This window comes from Gorilla gorilla, chromosome 21, assembly GCF_029281585.2.
Source record: "Gorilla gorilla gorilla isolate KB3781 chromosome 21, NHGRI_mGorGor1-v2.1_pri, whole genome shotgun sequence".
NCBI lineage: Eukaryota > Metazoa > Chordata > Mammalia > Primates > Hominidae > Gorilla > Gorilla gorilla.
Window position 1 is genome coordinate 55,742,112 of NC_073245.2, and position 16,145 is coordinate 55,758,256.

At 47.9% G+C, this 16,145-nt stretch overlaps 1 protein-coding gene and 1 pseudogene across 3 annotated transcripts in view; one reads left to right on the plus strand and one right to left on the minus strand.

The window, feature by feature from the left end:
• Window positions 1-16,145, plus strand: part of L3MBTL1 (L3MBTL histone methyl-lysine binding protein 1) — a 44,844-nt gene that overhangs the window by 147 nt on the left and 28,552 nt on the right. For 2 of the 3 annotated variants that reach the window (XM_063702109.1, XM_063702108.1), the window contains exons 2-6: window positions 5,650-5,795; window positions 5,994-6,901; window positions 7,141-7,291; window positions 7,424-7,547; window positions 8,224-8,308. In XM_063702109.1, the coding sequence (XP_063558179.1) occupies window positions 6,670-6,901; window positions 7,141-7,291; window positions 7,424-7,547; window positions 8,224-8,308 (592 nt within the window). In that variant the 5' untranslated portion in view covers window positions 5,650-5,795; window positions 5,994-6,669. The remainder of the gene's footprint in view (window positions 1-5,649; window positions 5,796-5,993; window positions 6,902-7,140; window positions 7,292-7,423; window positions 7,548-8,223; window positions 8,309-16,145) is intronic. The other variant, XM_019017433.4, reaches the window with a different exon arrangement.
• Window positions 15,371-15,699, minus strand: LOC109024292 (transmembrane protein 14C-like; annotated as a pseudogene).

Sequence of the window (16,145 nt, forward strand, 5' to 3'; positions counted from 1 at the left end):
TCTGCGGCCCCGGCGTCTCGCTCCTTCCGAGCGCCTCCGGCGGGGGGCGCGGGCTGGGGAGGAGGTTCGGGAAAACGCCGGGGAAAGCGGTCTGGGCGGAGCGCGCAGGGGGCCAGGCGGGTGCGGGACTCCAGGCCCAGCCGACCCTGCGGCGTGGCTTCGGGCTGCGATCAGGAGGGGCGAGGAGGGTGGAGGCTGCGTGTTTGGAGATACGCAATCAATTAAGAGTTTTTTAATTAATGGAAAGGTGTGGAGGGCGGGGTTTTGGTTTTCTTGGGAAATGAATGAGTCATTTGGCAAACTTTCCTACCATTAATTTTCGATTTTTATAATGGAATATGGAATTTTTTTTGTTTCTTTTTTTTTTTTTTTGCCATAAAGAGAAAGAATAAAAAGAATTCCGCCATTTTAGCGTTTTAAAAAGTAACCGTTCTGCGGAACTGTCGGATCAGTGACCGCCCCGCCCGCCTTTGCCTATACCATTCCCGGGAGGCTGGTGGCGGGTCCCGATCCTGGAACCCTGCGCTCAGGGCCGCTTCCGTCCCCTCCCGCGTCCGGGAAGCAGCTGCGGCGAGGGGCGGGGCCGAGGCCCCAAGTTTGTAGCGCTCAGCCTTGCTGTGTGTTGTTTTCTGGGTAGCTGTCGAGGGCTCTACTCCCCACCCAACACCTATAGTAAGGACATTTATTGGTCGTTTTTGTACACAAGGCCTTGGAAGGCAAGGGATTGAGAAAACCTTGTCAGACATCAAGAGAAAATACCCATGGACACATTCAGCCAACAGATATTTATTGAGCATCTGCTATGTGCACGGCTCTGGGCTGGGGCTACAATGGTGGTTTTAGGTCGGGTCCGCCGAAACAGACTCCGATAGCAAGATTTGAGTGTAGGTTTATCGGAGTGCTCTTGCGAATATCACCAGTAGGGGAATGACGGGTTGGGCGGAAGAAGAAGCTGAACTGCTGATGTAGTCTCAACAGAGGCCTCAGCCTGACCTAATGGAAGCTCTGGAACTGAGATGGCCCTGCAGAGGTGTTCCAAAGTAAGGCAAGGGGGTGGGGTCTTTACACCTCATAGCAACTCGTCATTGGCTGGCGGCTTCTAGGAGAGCCTTCAAGTGAGGTAGCTCCCTAGGCTCAGAGCAGTTCCAAGAGAGGCTGACGGCAGAAGGCTGAAAACTTTCTTCAGTGTCCACCAGAAACCCAGACTCTTCTGAGTCCCCTCTCACTTCATGGCAGACTCCTTCTCAGTCCCTTTTGCTAGACCCTTTTCCTCTTCCCAACCTATAAATGTGGGTGTGCTCCAAAGTTCCCACTTTTTTCTTTATACTCAGTTATGTGGTTTTCTTTTTCTTTTTTCTTTCTTTCTCTCTCTCTCCTTCCTTCCTTCCTCCCCTCCCCTCCCTTGCCCTTCCCTCCCCTTTCTCTCTGACAGGGTCTTGCTCTGTCGCCCAGACTCAAGTGTAGTGGTGTGATCATAGCTCACTGCAGCCTTTACCTCCCAGGCTCAAGCAACCCTCCCACCTCAGCCTCCCCAGTAGCTGGGACCACAGGGGTGCACCACCATGTTCAGCTAATTTTTAAAATCTTTTGTTGAGGCTGAGGCCTCACTATGTTGGCCATGCTGGTCTCAAACTCCTGGGCTCAAGTGATCCTCCCACCTTGGCCTCCCAAAGTGCTAGGATTACAGGCATGAGCCACCAGGCCTCGCCCCAGTTCTGTGGTTTTAAATGCCATCTACATATGCTGGTCTTCAAATTTATACCTCCAGCCCCAACCTCATCCATTATCTCCAGAATATAAGCTTCATGAGAGCATTTTGTCATGTTTGTGACTGTAACCCCAGAGCACAGAATGGTGGTGACACCTACTTGGTCCTCCCATGCTTGCTGGAAAAGAGGCAGCGAACCCAAATAGAAACATAGTCTTCAAATCCAGCTTCTTCAATAGACCTGAGATGTGACAGGTTCTGACACAGAGTGAAATTCTTTCAGAAGTAACCACGTTCACTTTTAACTGCCAGTGTTTCAAATAAAAAGATTAACTCTATTTATTTATTTATTTATTGAGACAGGGTCTCATTTTGTCAGTCAGGCTGGAGTGCAGTGGCGCGATCTTGGCTCACTGCAACCTCCACCTCCTGGGTTCAAGGGATTCTCCTGCCTCAGCCTCCTGAGTAGCTGGGATAACAGGCGTGTGCCACCATGCCCAGCTAAATTTTTGTATTTTTGGTAGAGATGGAGTTTCAACATGTTGCCCAGGCTGGTTTTGAACTCCTGGCCTCAACTGATTGGCCTCCCAAAGTGTTGGGATTACAGGTGTGCGCCACCACGCCTGGCCTGCCTGGCTAACTTTTGTACTTTTTGTAGAGATGGGGTTTCACCATGTTGCCCAGGCTGGTCTCCAACTCCTGAGCTCAAAGCGATCCACCCACCTTGGCCTCCCAAAGTGCTGGGATTACAGGCGTGAGCCACCACGTCCAGCCTAACTCTATTTAAAGGTATTTAAAATAGTACAAGTACTTCAGCTGTGCAAAGCAAATTGGAATTGAAATTCAGGGAATTATGTTTTATAATTTTTTTTCTTTCTTTTTTTTTTTTTTTTTTTTTTTTTTTTTGAGGTGGAGTCTTACTCTGTTGCCCAGGCTGGAGTGCAGTGGCATGATCTTGGCTTATCGCAACCTCCACCTCCTGGGTTCAAGCAATTCTCCTGCCTCAGCCTCCCAAATAGCTGGGATTACAGGCGCCTGCCACCACAACTGGCTATTTTTTTTTATTTTTTTGTGTTTTTAGTAGCAATGGGGTTTCACCATGTTGGTCAGACTGGTCTTGAACTCCTGACCTCAGGTGATCTACCCACCTCGGCTTCCCAAAGTGCTGGGATTAGAGGCGTGAGCCACTGCGCCCAGCTAATTTTTTTTTTCTTTAGAGACAGGGTCTCGCTCTGTCACCTAGACCTGAGTACAGTGGTGAGATCATGGCTCACTGCAGCCTTGACCTCCCGGGCTCAAGCAATCCTCCTGCCTCAGCCTCTGGAGTAGTTGGGACTACAGGCATATACTGCAACACCTGGCTTATTTTTATTTTTTAATTTTTTATAGAGACAGAGTCTCCCTGTGTTGCCTAGGCTGGTCTTGAACTCTTGGGCTCAAGCAGTCCTCCCACCTCAGCCTCCAAAGTACTGGGATTACAGGTGTGAGCCACTGCATTGGGCCCATACAGTGTTTTTTTGTTTTGGTTTTGGTTTTTGGTTTTTGAGATGGAGTCTTGCTCTGTCTCCCAGGCTGGAGTACAGTGGGACCATCTCGGCTCACTGCAACCTCTACCCTCCACCTCCCGGGTTCAAGCGATTCTCCTGCCTCAGCCTCCCCAGTAGCTGGGATTACAGGCACATGGCACCAAGCCGGCCTCATACACTGTTTTTTATTAACAAGTTCAAGTTACTGAAATCCAACACAAGGACTTATTAAGCACCTACTATGTGCCAGGTACTAAGTGTTGGGGATACAGCAATGAATAAGACAGACGGTCAGCATTTATGTGGAGATGACTGATCAAACACAGAAATATTGAAGATCACTATTGATTATAATGAAGGATGAGAAAGAAAGAAATATATAATAGTAATGAGACAGATAGTGGTGGGATGGGGTGAGGGGTGTGCTGCTGCTTTAAATTCCTTGGTCAGGCCGGACTCGATGGCTCACACCTATAAACCCAGCACTTTGGGAGGCCGAGGTGGGCGGATCACCTGAGGTCAGGAGTTCCAGACCAGCCTGGCAACATGGTGAAACCCCGTCTCTACTAAAAATACAAAAAATAGCCAGGCTATGTGGTATGTGCCTGTAATCCCACCTAGTCAGGAGGCTGAGGTAGGAGAATTGCTTGAACCTGGGAGGCAGAGGTTGCAGTCAGCCGAGATGGCACCACTGCACTCTAGCCTGGGCAACAGAGCGAGACTCCATCTCAAAAAAAAAAAAAAAATTGGTAAAGAAAGACCTCTTCTGAGGAGGTGACTATTGAGTTGAGGCCTGGAGGATGGGAAGGAGCCAGTCAAGCAGAGAGCTTGGGGAAGAGCATTCCAGAGGGAGGGAACAGCAAGGGCAAAGGCTGTGAGTGGGAATGTTGGTCAAGCAATAGAAGGAAACCAGAGTCTGTTGAGTGGAGAGAACAGGGGAAGAGTGGTGGAGGATGAGGCCAGAGGGAAAAGCAGAGGTCAGATTTTCTAGGGCAAAGCGCTTTGATTTTACTGTAAGGGCAATAGAGAGCCATTGAAGAATTTAGATAGGGAAATTATATGATTTGGTTTATGTTTTTAAAGCTTTTTCGACTGGAGAGTAGACTGTAGGGGTGCAGGAAAGGAAGCAGGGAGATGGGTTAGAAGGCAATTTCAGAAGTCCAAAGAGAGCTGATGTTGGCTGGGACTAGCATGGCAGCAATGGAGATGGAGAGAAGTGGTTAGACTTTCAGTGTGTTTTGGAGGTAGTACTGACAGGCCAATTTTAATACGTCTAAAGCTGTGCTGTCCAATACAATAGTCATAGCTACTGTCGCTATTTATTTACTTATTTCTTGTCAGAGACAGAGTCTCGCTATGTTGCCCAGGCTAGCCTCAAACTCCTGGGCTCAAGCCATCCTCCCGTGTCAGTCTCCAGAGAACTTGGGACTACAGGCATGCACCACTGTACCTACCTTCTGGTCACTATTTAAATTTAATTAAATAAAATAAAAAATTCAGTTCCTCAGTCATAGTAGCCCATTTCAAGGGCTCAGTAGCCACATGTGGCTAGTGGCTACTGTGTTGGACGGTTTAAGTATTGGACATTCTCATTACCACAGAAAATTCTACTGGACAGTGCTGGTAAGGCAAGTAGGACAGTGGTCAGTACATTTTAGGTGCTGAGTAAATAGATATTAAGTATATTCTTTGTATCTCTAGGTCTTTTTCTTTATGTCTTTACCTGTTGAATGAACTCTGTGAAATGCTTCTACTGCCTTTGCGTTATTAAAACAAAATCACGTACTGACTTGACTGCGTTTTCGTACACTATGTCTTTGCTCTTCAGATGCATACATTTGTTCAGCAGATGTTTGAGTGCCCACCCTGTGCTTGGGGTTGGAGGGAGTGGTGGACAGGGCCATAAAAGAACATGATCAGGAAAGATCCCACCTCCCAGGAAGATGAACCCTGTATGGGTGAAGGAAAACCTGGTACTTGAGGTCTCTGAATCCCCAGAGGGAGGAGGGAGTGATTCCAGTGGGGATAGAGGTGGGGTCAAGAAAAAGGTGAGTTTGGATGTGGCCTGGGCTATGTCCTGGAGACAACTGGCCACACAGAACCTTGACCTGAGTCATGCTCCCCAGAGTCAGTTTTGTACATCACAGTTTACAAAGTACCCTCACACATGCCACCCTACCCATCCTTACCATCCTTACAGAGACTGGGGAGGTGCAGGGCCTGGCCAGAACAGGAGCCAGACCTGATGCTGGTCTCTGAAGACACCCTACTCCCCACAGGACTGAGGCCTTTCTCTGCAGGTCACGGGTTTGAAGGTGGCTAGCTTCTCAAAGAAGCCCCATCCCTTCACATCTCCATTGCTGCTGTAACAGAGGTCCCCACCTGATCACCCTGGGGGCTATGTTTGGCTTGTAGGCCTGCCAGGATGGAGGGGCATGCTGAAATGGAGATGCTGAGGACACTGAAGGGGCCTTCCACAGGGGAGGTCAGCATGCACTTGGTGGCCGGAGACAGCCCTGGTTCTGGTCCTCACCTGCCCGCAACTGCCTTCATCATTCCAGGTGAGTCAAGCTAGGGTAGGAGTCTGGGAAGGAAGAGCATCTCTGTACCTGCTCAAGCAAGTGTGGATCCTGGAGAGGGGATGACCGTTTTCACTCTCCTCCACCTGCCTTCCTTCACATGCCTACACATGCATGGCCGGATTGAGGTAGGGCCACTGGACTCACCTGTGTCGTGTCTATTTGTATATCTGTTTACAGCCAGTTCGGCCACCCTCGGCCTGCCCAGCAGTGCCCTGGATGTGTCTTGCTTTCCCCGGGAGCCAATCCATGTGGGTGCCCCGGAGCAAGTGGCCGGCTGCGAACCAGTTTCTGCCACCGTCCTGCCGCAGCTTAGCGCCGGGCCGGCCAGCTCCAGCACCAGCACAGTGCGGCTTCTGGAATGGACAGAGGCCGCGGCCCCGCCCCCAGGGGGCGGCCTGCGGGTCAGTGTCTGTGGGGATTGGCTAAGCCTCGTAAACCACAGCCATGGGGCGGGGCTTGCAGGCCCGGAGGCCGGACCTGAGACGGAAGTGGGGGAAGCTGGCTCAGATGATGGGCCCTAGGTGTGGGCTTTGAGTGAGGGACTCTCGGGGCGTGGCTTGAGTTGAAGCACTCCTAGGCCCTGGGGACTATGGGGGCGTGGCTTGGAGTGAGGCACGTGGCTTAGACTGGGGCACCCTGAGTGGGCCTGTGGTAGTTTGGGGGCGTGGCTTAGAGTGGGGTACCGTGGGACTGGGCCTGTGGGAGCATGGGGGCGTGGCTTAGAGTGGGGCACCCTGGGACTGGACCCCGCAGGGGCTTGGGGGCGTAGCCTGGAGTGAGGGTTTAGCTGGTATAGCTTGGAGTGAGGCTCCCTGGCGTGGAGTCTTGAGGCCTGCTGAGGGCGTGAGCTGGCATGAAGCGAAGAGAGGGCCATGGCACCGACTCCGAGATGGGTCAAGGACCCGTACGGGAGTCGCAATCCTCAGACCCTCCCGCGCTCCAGTTCCGGATAAGCGAGTATAAGCCGCTGAACATGGCGGGAGTGGAGCAGCCCCCGAGCCCCGAGCTGCGGCAGGAAGGCGTGACCGAATACGAAGATGGCGGGGCCCCGGCGGGAGATGGCAAGGCGGGCCCCCGACAGGCGGGTAGGAGCCCCGCTCCCCAGGCCCTGAGCTGGGCCCTGTGCGGGTGGGGCGAGGCCTGAGCCCCAGAAGGTTCGGGGGCGGGGCCCGGGGCCCGGGGTGGTCCTGGGGTGGAGAAGGCTGGAGGAGGCCATCCGATGTGGAGATGGACCGAGGCGGAGGCAGGGCCTGAGGGGGCGTGGGAGGAGCCTGAGTGTGGCTGCGATGGGGAGGGAGGCCTGAGGCCCATTTGGCCCCCGCAGAGGACCACCCCCAGAATCCTCCAGAAGATCCCAATCACGACCCCCCAGAGGATGATAGCACCTGTCAGTGCCAGGCGTGCGGGCCTCACCAAGCCGCGGGTCCAGATCTTGGTTCCTCTAATGATGGCTGCCCTCAGCTGTTCCAGGAGCGGTAAGGGGAGGAGGTCGCAGCCCTACTTGCTCTGCCTTAAGCCCCCAAAGCCTCATTCCTGTTCAGGGGTTAGGAGAGGGGCTGGGTGGTGCAGGGCGGGTGGTTCTTTCCCTAAGGCTGGCCCTTCCTCAGGTCAGTCATAGTGGAGAACTCCTCAGGCTCTACCAGCGCTTCTGAGCTCCTCAAACCCATGAAGAAGAGGAAGCGCAGGGAATACCAGAGCCCATCAGAGGAGGAGTCGGAGCCAGAGGCCATGGTAGGAAGAGGGCAGTGGGGAAGGGAGCGGGAAGCTATAGCCTATGCCTCAATTCCCACTGTCCCCTCCATCAATCCAGATTATGGAGCTGGGCCAGAGAAAACACGCATAATGACTCACTCATCATATTTTGGGGTCCCATCCTGAGTTAGGTCCTATACCTGGTTGAAGGGAAATGAATTAATCACTCTCTTGATTTTCCAGAGCTCCCATCTCACTTTAGTGTCAAGGTTAAGACATAGTCAGGTGAACTAGCACCCAAAGTACATGTGCAGGCAGCTGGAAAACTCCATCACTGGAGTCCAGTGCCTAGGCCAAAGGCCAGGGAACACCCAGGGCTCTAGCTGCAGAAGCTGGAAGGGACAGAGCATGAATTCTACTGGGCGTGTAAGAGCATCACAAAGGAAGTTTTTGTGTACTCAGTTTCTCTACCAGATAATAAGGAGAGTTGTAGTCAGGCTGTTTAATTAGGATGTGCATGCTCATGTGAGTCTGTGCTCAAGTGATAGGGAGATGTCTGCTGGAGCTGCACTCCTGCTGGCGGCCTAGAAGAAATTCTGCCTGTTTGGGCAGAACACCACATGGCCAGAGAGCCAGGTAGGGGCCAGGATCAGACCCTAGGGCTTCATCCCAAACCATGAGGAGAAGAAGCTGGGATCAGGCTTGCCTTCTACAGGAGAAGCAAGAAGAAGGAAAGGACCCAGAGGGACAACCCACTGCTAGCACCCCAGAGAGTGAGGAGTGGAGCAGCAGCCAGCCTGGTACGGTGGCTTGTGTGTATATATATTCGTGTGAGGTGTGTATATACCTTTGGAGGTGTGAGGCTGAGAATGTGGGTTATGATTGTGATGGTAGGTTGTACATGCATAAATGAGCATGAGTTAGTGTGTGTGAAAGAGAGAGAGACAGTGAGAGACTATTTTGGGTTTGTGTATTAGTGTATGTATTTTCTTTGGAGTTATATCATGTGTTTGTTTATCCGCTATTATCCAGTCATGACTAGGCCCCAGTGCCAGGGAGATCTTGGCTCAATTTTTGAAGACTTGAGTAACTTTTACTGGCACCACATGTCATTGCTTCTCTTTAGTGGTGGGGCAAGCCTGCACTGGTCATTGGTCTAACATTCCTGTTTGGAACCCTATTCTCACTCTTTGATTCTAAGAAAAATGGAGCAGAAGTCATTCATATCTCCAACCTTCAGGCCTTCTCAATTACCATCTCCACATTCCCACGTGACAACTGTCATCTGTAGCTAAGTAGCATACTTGTAATCACATAGATACTGTGTAGCAGTTTGTTTAATGTCTCTCTTCTGCCCTCAAAAACATCAACACAAGGACAGTATCTGTTTTTTTTTTCTTTTTTAAAATTTTTTAAATTAAAATTTTTGGAGGGTGACCGGGTCTTGCTCTGTTGCCCAGGCTGGAGTAAAGTGGTGCAAACACAGCTCACTGAAGCCTTGGCCTCCTAGGCTCAAGCAGTCTTCCACTTCAACCTCCTGAGTAGCTGGGACCACAGGAGCATGCCACCATGCATGGCTAATTTTTTAAATTTTTTATAGAGATGGAGATCTTACTTTGTTGCTCAGGCTAGTCTCGAACTCCTGGGCTCAAGCAATCCTCCTGCCTAGGCTTCCCAAAGTTCTGGGATTACAGGTGTGAGGTACCACGCCTGGCCATCTTTTTTTTTTTCTTTGAGACGGAGTTTCACTCTGTTGCCCAGGCTGGAGTGCAGTAGCGCCATCCTGGCTCACTGCAACCTCCACCTCTTGGGTTCCAGCAATTCTTCTGCCTCAGTCTCCTGAGTAGCTGGGACTACAGGCACATGCCACCACACGTGGCTAATTTTTGTGTTAATAGAGACAGGGTTTCACCATGTTGGCCAGGCTGGTCTCGAACTCTTACCTCAGGTTATCTGCCCACCTCAGCCTCCCAAGTGGTGGGAGTACAGGAGTGAGCCAAGGCACCCAGCCTTTTTTTTAATTTTAATTTTTAATTTAAGAAATGGAGTTTCACTCTATTGCCCAAGCTGGCGTGTAGAGCTGTTCACAGACACACTGCAGCCTGGGACTCCTGGGCTCAAGGGATCCTCCTGCCCCAGCCTCCTGAGTAGCAGCGATTATAGGCATGTGCCATTGCACTTGGTTCTTGTATCTGTTTTATTAATCATTTTATCCCTGGTGCTTAGCTAGAGCCTGGTATGGAATAGGTTCTCAATCAGTGTTTGTTCAGTGGATGGATGGATTGAATGGATGATTTGTATGTTGATGGTTTCTCTTGGACTATGGCTTAGTTGCCTCAGTCACTGTCTTTCCCGTCCCACAGAGAACCAGACAGATGAGGTCATTTCTTAGGACATTATCCTGCCTTGATGGATCCAGTGCCAGCTGGAGGAGCCCAATCTGCACCCAGGGCTCTGAACTTTTTATAGTGCTTCTTCCAACTTCTGCCCATTGTAGCTAAACCAGAACTTCACTATTATGTCTCACCCATGGTATTCATATCAGAAGGCAAAGGTTTAGCTCTCTTTGGTTTATGGCCTCTTAAGACTTATGCAGAGGAAAGAAGCAGTGTCTTAACTCCTGTGGGCTCAACTGCTGTATCTTACTTAGATAAATAGATTCATAACTCAACATTCTTTTAGCTGGGTCCTGTTGACCAGTACAAATCTTTTGAAGCATACTACTCACTGTCTCAACTGTGAATATTAGTGTGACATTTTCCCCCAACGCCTTTTTTTTTTTCGTTTTCCAAGGAAAGAAACTGTATCAGTAGACAGAAGTTTGCATCTATGACTGAAATGTTTTCTCATTTTCAGAGTCTTCTGACAGAAGAATCTGGGGTGTAGGAATGGGGGTTGGGATTGCTTGAGTTTCTTGTATGTGGGAAGAATCTATGTTTGAGCTATACTCTATTTGGCAGTTTGATGGCCAGCTGTTCAATTCACGTCCCACAGACCTGACATACCTAGTGCTGACAGAGTGCTCCAGTAGTTTAAGAGTTAAAAACATGTGACTCATGTGCCCATTCGGGCCTTCTGTCTCATAGGTCTTCTCCTTTTCGATAACCATATTTTGTGAATGATCATTTTCTAACACACCATTGCAAGTTTCTACAACTTACTTAGTCGTTAATAGATATTCTGACTGTGTTAACAGTTATAGTAGTCCCCTTTTATCTGCAGGGAATACATTCCAAGAACCCCAGTGGACGCTTGAAACCGTGGATAGTACTGAACCCTATGGATACTGTGTTTTTTCCTATCCATACCTACGATAAAGGTATGATAAATAATACACTTTAAGGCCGGGCACGGTGGCTCATGCCTGTAATCCTAGCACTTTGGGAGGCCGAGGCAGGCGGATCATGAGGTCAGGAGTTTGAGACAACCCTGGCCAACATGGTAAAACCCCATCTCTACTAAAAATACAAAAAAAAAAAAAAAAAAAATAGCCAGGCACGGTGGCTCGCGCCTGTAATCTCAGCTACTCGGGAGGCTGAGGCAGGAGAATTGCTTGAACCTGGGAGGAGGAGGTTGCAGTGAGCCAAGATTGCACCACTGCACTCCAACCTAGGCAACAGACCAAGACTCTGTCTCAGGGGAAAAAAAAAGAAAAAAAAGAATACACTTTGAGGCTAGGCATGGTCCCTGTAATCCCAGCACTTTGGGAGGCTGAGGTGGATGGATCACTTGAGCTCAGGAATTCGAGACCAGCCCAGGCAACATGGTGAAACCCTGTCTCTGCAAAAAATACAAATATTAGCTGGGCATGGTGGTGAGCATCTGTGGTCCCAGCTACTCGGGAGGCTGAGGCTGGAGAATCACTTGAACCCAGGAGGCAGAGGTTGCAGTGAGCCGAGAGTGCACCACTGCACTCCACCCTTTGTGACAGAAGGAAACCCTGACTCAAAAAAAAAAAAAAAAAAAAAAAAAGGCTGGGCGCAGTGGCTCACTCCTGTAATCCCAGCACTTTGGGAGACCGAGGCAGGCGGATCATGAGGTCAGGAGTTCAAGACCAGCCTGGCCAATATGGTGAAACCCCGTCTCTACTAAAAATACAAAAATTAGCCAGGCATGGCGTCGCATGCCTATAATCCCAGCTACTCGGGAGCCTGAGGCAGGAGAATCGCTTGAACCTGGGAGGCAGAGAATGCAGTGAGCCGAGATCGTGCCATTGCACTCCAGCCTAGGCAACAAGAGCAAAACTCCATCTCAAAAAAGAAAAAGAAAAAGAGATGAGGTCTTGCCCAGGCTGGAGTACAGTAGTGATGCAGTCATAGCACGTTGTAGCCTCAAACTCCTGGGATCAAAGGATCCCTCTCCTTAAGCCTTCTGAGTAACTGGGACTACAGGCACCCTGCTCTTGGTTTTTTTTTTTTTTTTTTTTTTCTAAATGGTGTCTTTTAAGGAGCAGAAAGTTCATTTTGATGGTCCCAATTTGTCAATTTTTTAATGATTAGTGCTTTTTCCATACATTTTTATAAGGTACCGGTTCTTAATAGCTTTATTGAGATATAATTCACACACCATACAATTCATCCATTTGAAGTGTACAATTCAGTGGGGTTTTTTTTGGTGTATTCACAGAGTTCTGTAACCATCACCACAATACATTTTAAAACATTTCCATCACTCCCAAAAGAAGTCCTATATATCTATTAGCCATCATTCCCCCTAAAGACCACCAGCAGTCTGCTTTCTGTATACCGGATTTGCCTATTTTGGACATTTCATATAAATGGAATTATATATTGTGGTTTTGTATGCCTGGCTCTTCACTTAGCACAATGTTTTCAAGGTTTACGTATTTTAGGCTGTATGTGCTTCTTTTTATTGCTGAATAATATTCCATTGTATGGGCATACCACACTTTGTTTATTCATCAGTTGATGGACATATGGATTGCTTCTACTTTTGCACTATTATGAATAATGCCAGTATGAACATTTGTATACAAGTTTTTGTGTGGACATATGGACTCATTTTTCTTGGGTATATACTTAGGGGCGGAATTGTTCAGCCATATGGTAACTCCATGTTTAGCCTTTTGAGGAACTGTCACACTGTTTTTGAAAGTGTCTGTACCATTTTACATTCCCACCAGCAGTATATGAGGATTCCAGTTTATCCCCATCTTCACCAATGCTTGTTATTATCTTTTTTATTATGGTCATTCTAGAGGTTATCAAGTGGTATCTCATTGTGGTTTTGATTTGCATTTCCCTGATGGCTAATGATGTTAGCATGTTTTCATGTGCTTATTTGCCATTTATATATTTTCTTTGGAGAAATGTCTATTCAGATCCTTGCCCATTTTTAAATTGGGTTTAAAAAACAGATTTTATATTGAAATACAAGGACTGCCATATGGAGTTGGTGAACAAGTTGAGAATATGAGTGTGTAATTCAGTACCAGACATGGATCAGTATGCTACTTAAAGCAGCACTTACTTAACTGTGGTCCTTAATCTAAGTTTACATGCAAAATTCTGTGACTTGTTTATGTGAATTGTCCATGGCTTTCATTACATTTTCAAAAAGGGTCCATTTATACTTCCTAGAAACCAAAGGCAATTTTAATGGCTGACACCAGGTAAACAATAGACTATAACATTTTGGAGCCCAGCCTCTTCAGTTTGGTGTTCCCAGGCGTAGATCCCTATAAGGCACATGTTAAACATAAGTATCAGGCTCTTGGTTAAACTTTCAGTGTCTTAAAATGAACTGATTATGAATTGGCTAACCATGCTCTATAGGAGAGGCAAACACACAAATATCTCTGTAGCAAATTGAAAGCAAAAAGACCCAGCACATAGTGGTACCCTGATGACTGCTTGTAATTAATTGGTTCTTCTTGAATCTTGGCATTCTGTTCTTCCCTTTACATTTTATGTAGACATTGTAGTGAAAGGTCTGACTAGAGCCACTAATTTTTTAATTATCTATACTGAGATAACTGAAAGTATGCTGAAGAAGCTTCCCGAAGGAATAAGAAAGGAAAGAAGATGAGAGGGAAGTACTGTGTTGGTTTCTAGGTTTGCACCATTGAGGAGCAGGGTTGAGGCAGGAGGAGGAAGAAGAATAGAGCTAAGAGAGTGTGGTAAGAAGGAAATGCCAAGATGGAATGGGTGGTTGGGAGCACATGAAGATCAAGAGTTGAAGAATAAGAATAGGTCATTGAATTTTGACCTTAGTAACTGAAGAGAGCAATTTCACTAGTGTGTAGAGGTAGGCATGAGACTAGGTGATTAAGAAAGGAATTCATCAAAAGGGCGTAAAGTTCATAATACCCCCTTTTAATTATTTTATTTTTTATCATTATTTTTAGAGACAGGGTCTTACTGTGTTGCCCAGACTGGCCTTAAACTCCTGAGTGCAAGCGATCCTCCTGCCTCAGCCTTCTGAGTAGCTGGGACTGCAGGCATACACCACTGCACCTGGCTCCCCTTTTTTATTTACAGTAAACTTTATTTTCACTGATACTCCATTTAACATAATTTCAAAGTAGCTCTGTGCCCTAAGATGAGCAAAAGAACAGATATCCTAAATATCATAAGAGATTTTCTTCACACTGTTCCTCTGAGCACAGCATGAGGTTTCAGAGCCCCCAGTGTTGCCACTTAACATTTTATTCCTTGAGATTTTACCAATAAGATACAGAAAGAGGCCGGGTGCAGTGGCTCACACCTATAATCCCTGCACTTTGGGAGGCCGAGGTGGGTGGATCACGAGGTCAGGAGATTGAGACCATCCTGGCCAACATGGTGAAACCCCATCTCTACTAAGAATACAAAAATTAGCCAGGCGTGGTGGCGTGCCCCTGTAGTCCCAGCTACTCAGGAGGCTAAGGCAGGAGAATCGCTTGAACCCGTGAACCGGAGGTTGCAGTGAGCTGAAATCGCTTCACTGCACTCCAGTCTGGGCGACAGAGCAAAACTCCGTCTCAAAAAAATGATACAGAAAGAAGATATAATATCAATACACAAGAATCAAACTGTATTAGGGTATCTGTGGGATTGTAATGGTAACTGAGTTTTTCCCTGCTAAGTTTGGTGTCTTTTTTTTTTTTTTTTGGAGACAGGATCTGGCTCTGTCACCCAGGCTGGAGTGCAGTGGTGCGATGTCCGCTCACTGTGACCTCCGCCTTGCAAGACTCAAGCCATCCTCCCTCCTTAGCCTTCTGAGTAGATGAGACTACAGGCGCACACCACCATGCCTGGCAAATTTTTGTATTTTTTTAGAGACAGGGTTCCGCCATGTTGCCCAGGCTAGTCTCAAACTCATGATCTCAAGCTGTCCGTCCGCCTTGGCCTCCCAAAGTGCTAGGATTACAGGCATGAGCCACTGCGCCCGGCCAATGGTATCTTTTTTTTTTTTTCTAAAGTAAAATGTCAGATGGCCGGGCATGGTAGCTCACCTCTGTAATCCCAGCACTTTAGTAGGCCAAGGCAGGTGGATCACTTGAGCTCAGGAGTTTGAGACCATCCTGGTTAACATGGCGAACCCCATCGCTAATAAGAATACAAAAAAAAAAAAAATTAGCTGGGCATGGTGGTGCACGCCTGTAATCCCAGCTACTCAGGAGGTTGAGGCAGGAGAATCACTTGAACCTGGGAAACGGAGGTTGCAGTGAGCCGAGATCCGCCACTGCACTCCAGCCTGGGTGACAGAGCGAGACCCTGTCTCAAAAAATAATAATAAAAATAAATAAAGTAAAATGTCAGAATATGCAAAAATGCTGTACTTATTTCTGTTAATACCTTGAAAATAGTGGAAGTTTGAAGATTTTTAATTCTTAAAGAGTCCAAGCTGGGAGATGACTGCTACTGATGGGGTTTGTTCAATGTACTGATTCCAAGCTTGGCGACCATCAGCAAACTGGTACCTGCAATTAAACCTGGAGACATAAATTTTCCAGAGTGGTAGAATCTCATTCCCATAATGCCAGCCAAGGTCTCAGACGTAGCAAGGAAAACCCAAGCATCCCTTGGATCCTGAGAGCTGATAAGCACCCAGGCATGTTAAACCCCCAGAGAGGAATAGCATTCTACCTGCTTTTGCATGGTCAGTGATCCCTCCAGAGGCAACCAGTGCTGCCTAGCCAAAACCCAAACCAGTGCAAAGGCACTAGTGGACCAGTATCCTGCGGCATTGTTCTCTTCTCACCCTGTCCTGTGCAGACAGTAGACTATAGCAGGCCTGCATTTGCACCACTCTCCTGAAGGTCTGTACTGGTCAACAAGATCTCCTTATCCTTTTAATATCTATAGGACATTTTTAAATTTCTCTTATTTTCTTTTTATTTTTAACTTTTTTTAAAGATAGAAATAGGGGAGGCCAAGGCAGGCGAATTGCCTGAGGTCAGGAGTTTGAGACCAGCCTGGCCAACATGGTGAAACCCCATCTCTACTAAAAATACAAAAAATTAGCTGGGCGTGGTGGCGCATACCTGTAATCCCAGCTACTCGGGAGGCTGAGGCAGGATAATCACTTGAACTGGGGAGGCGGAGGTTGCAGTGAGCTGAGATCGTGCCACTGCACTCCAACCTGGGTGACAGTGAGACTCCATCTCAAAAAAAAAAAAAAAAAAAAGAAACA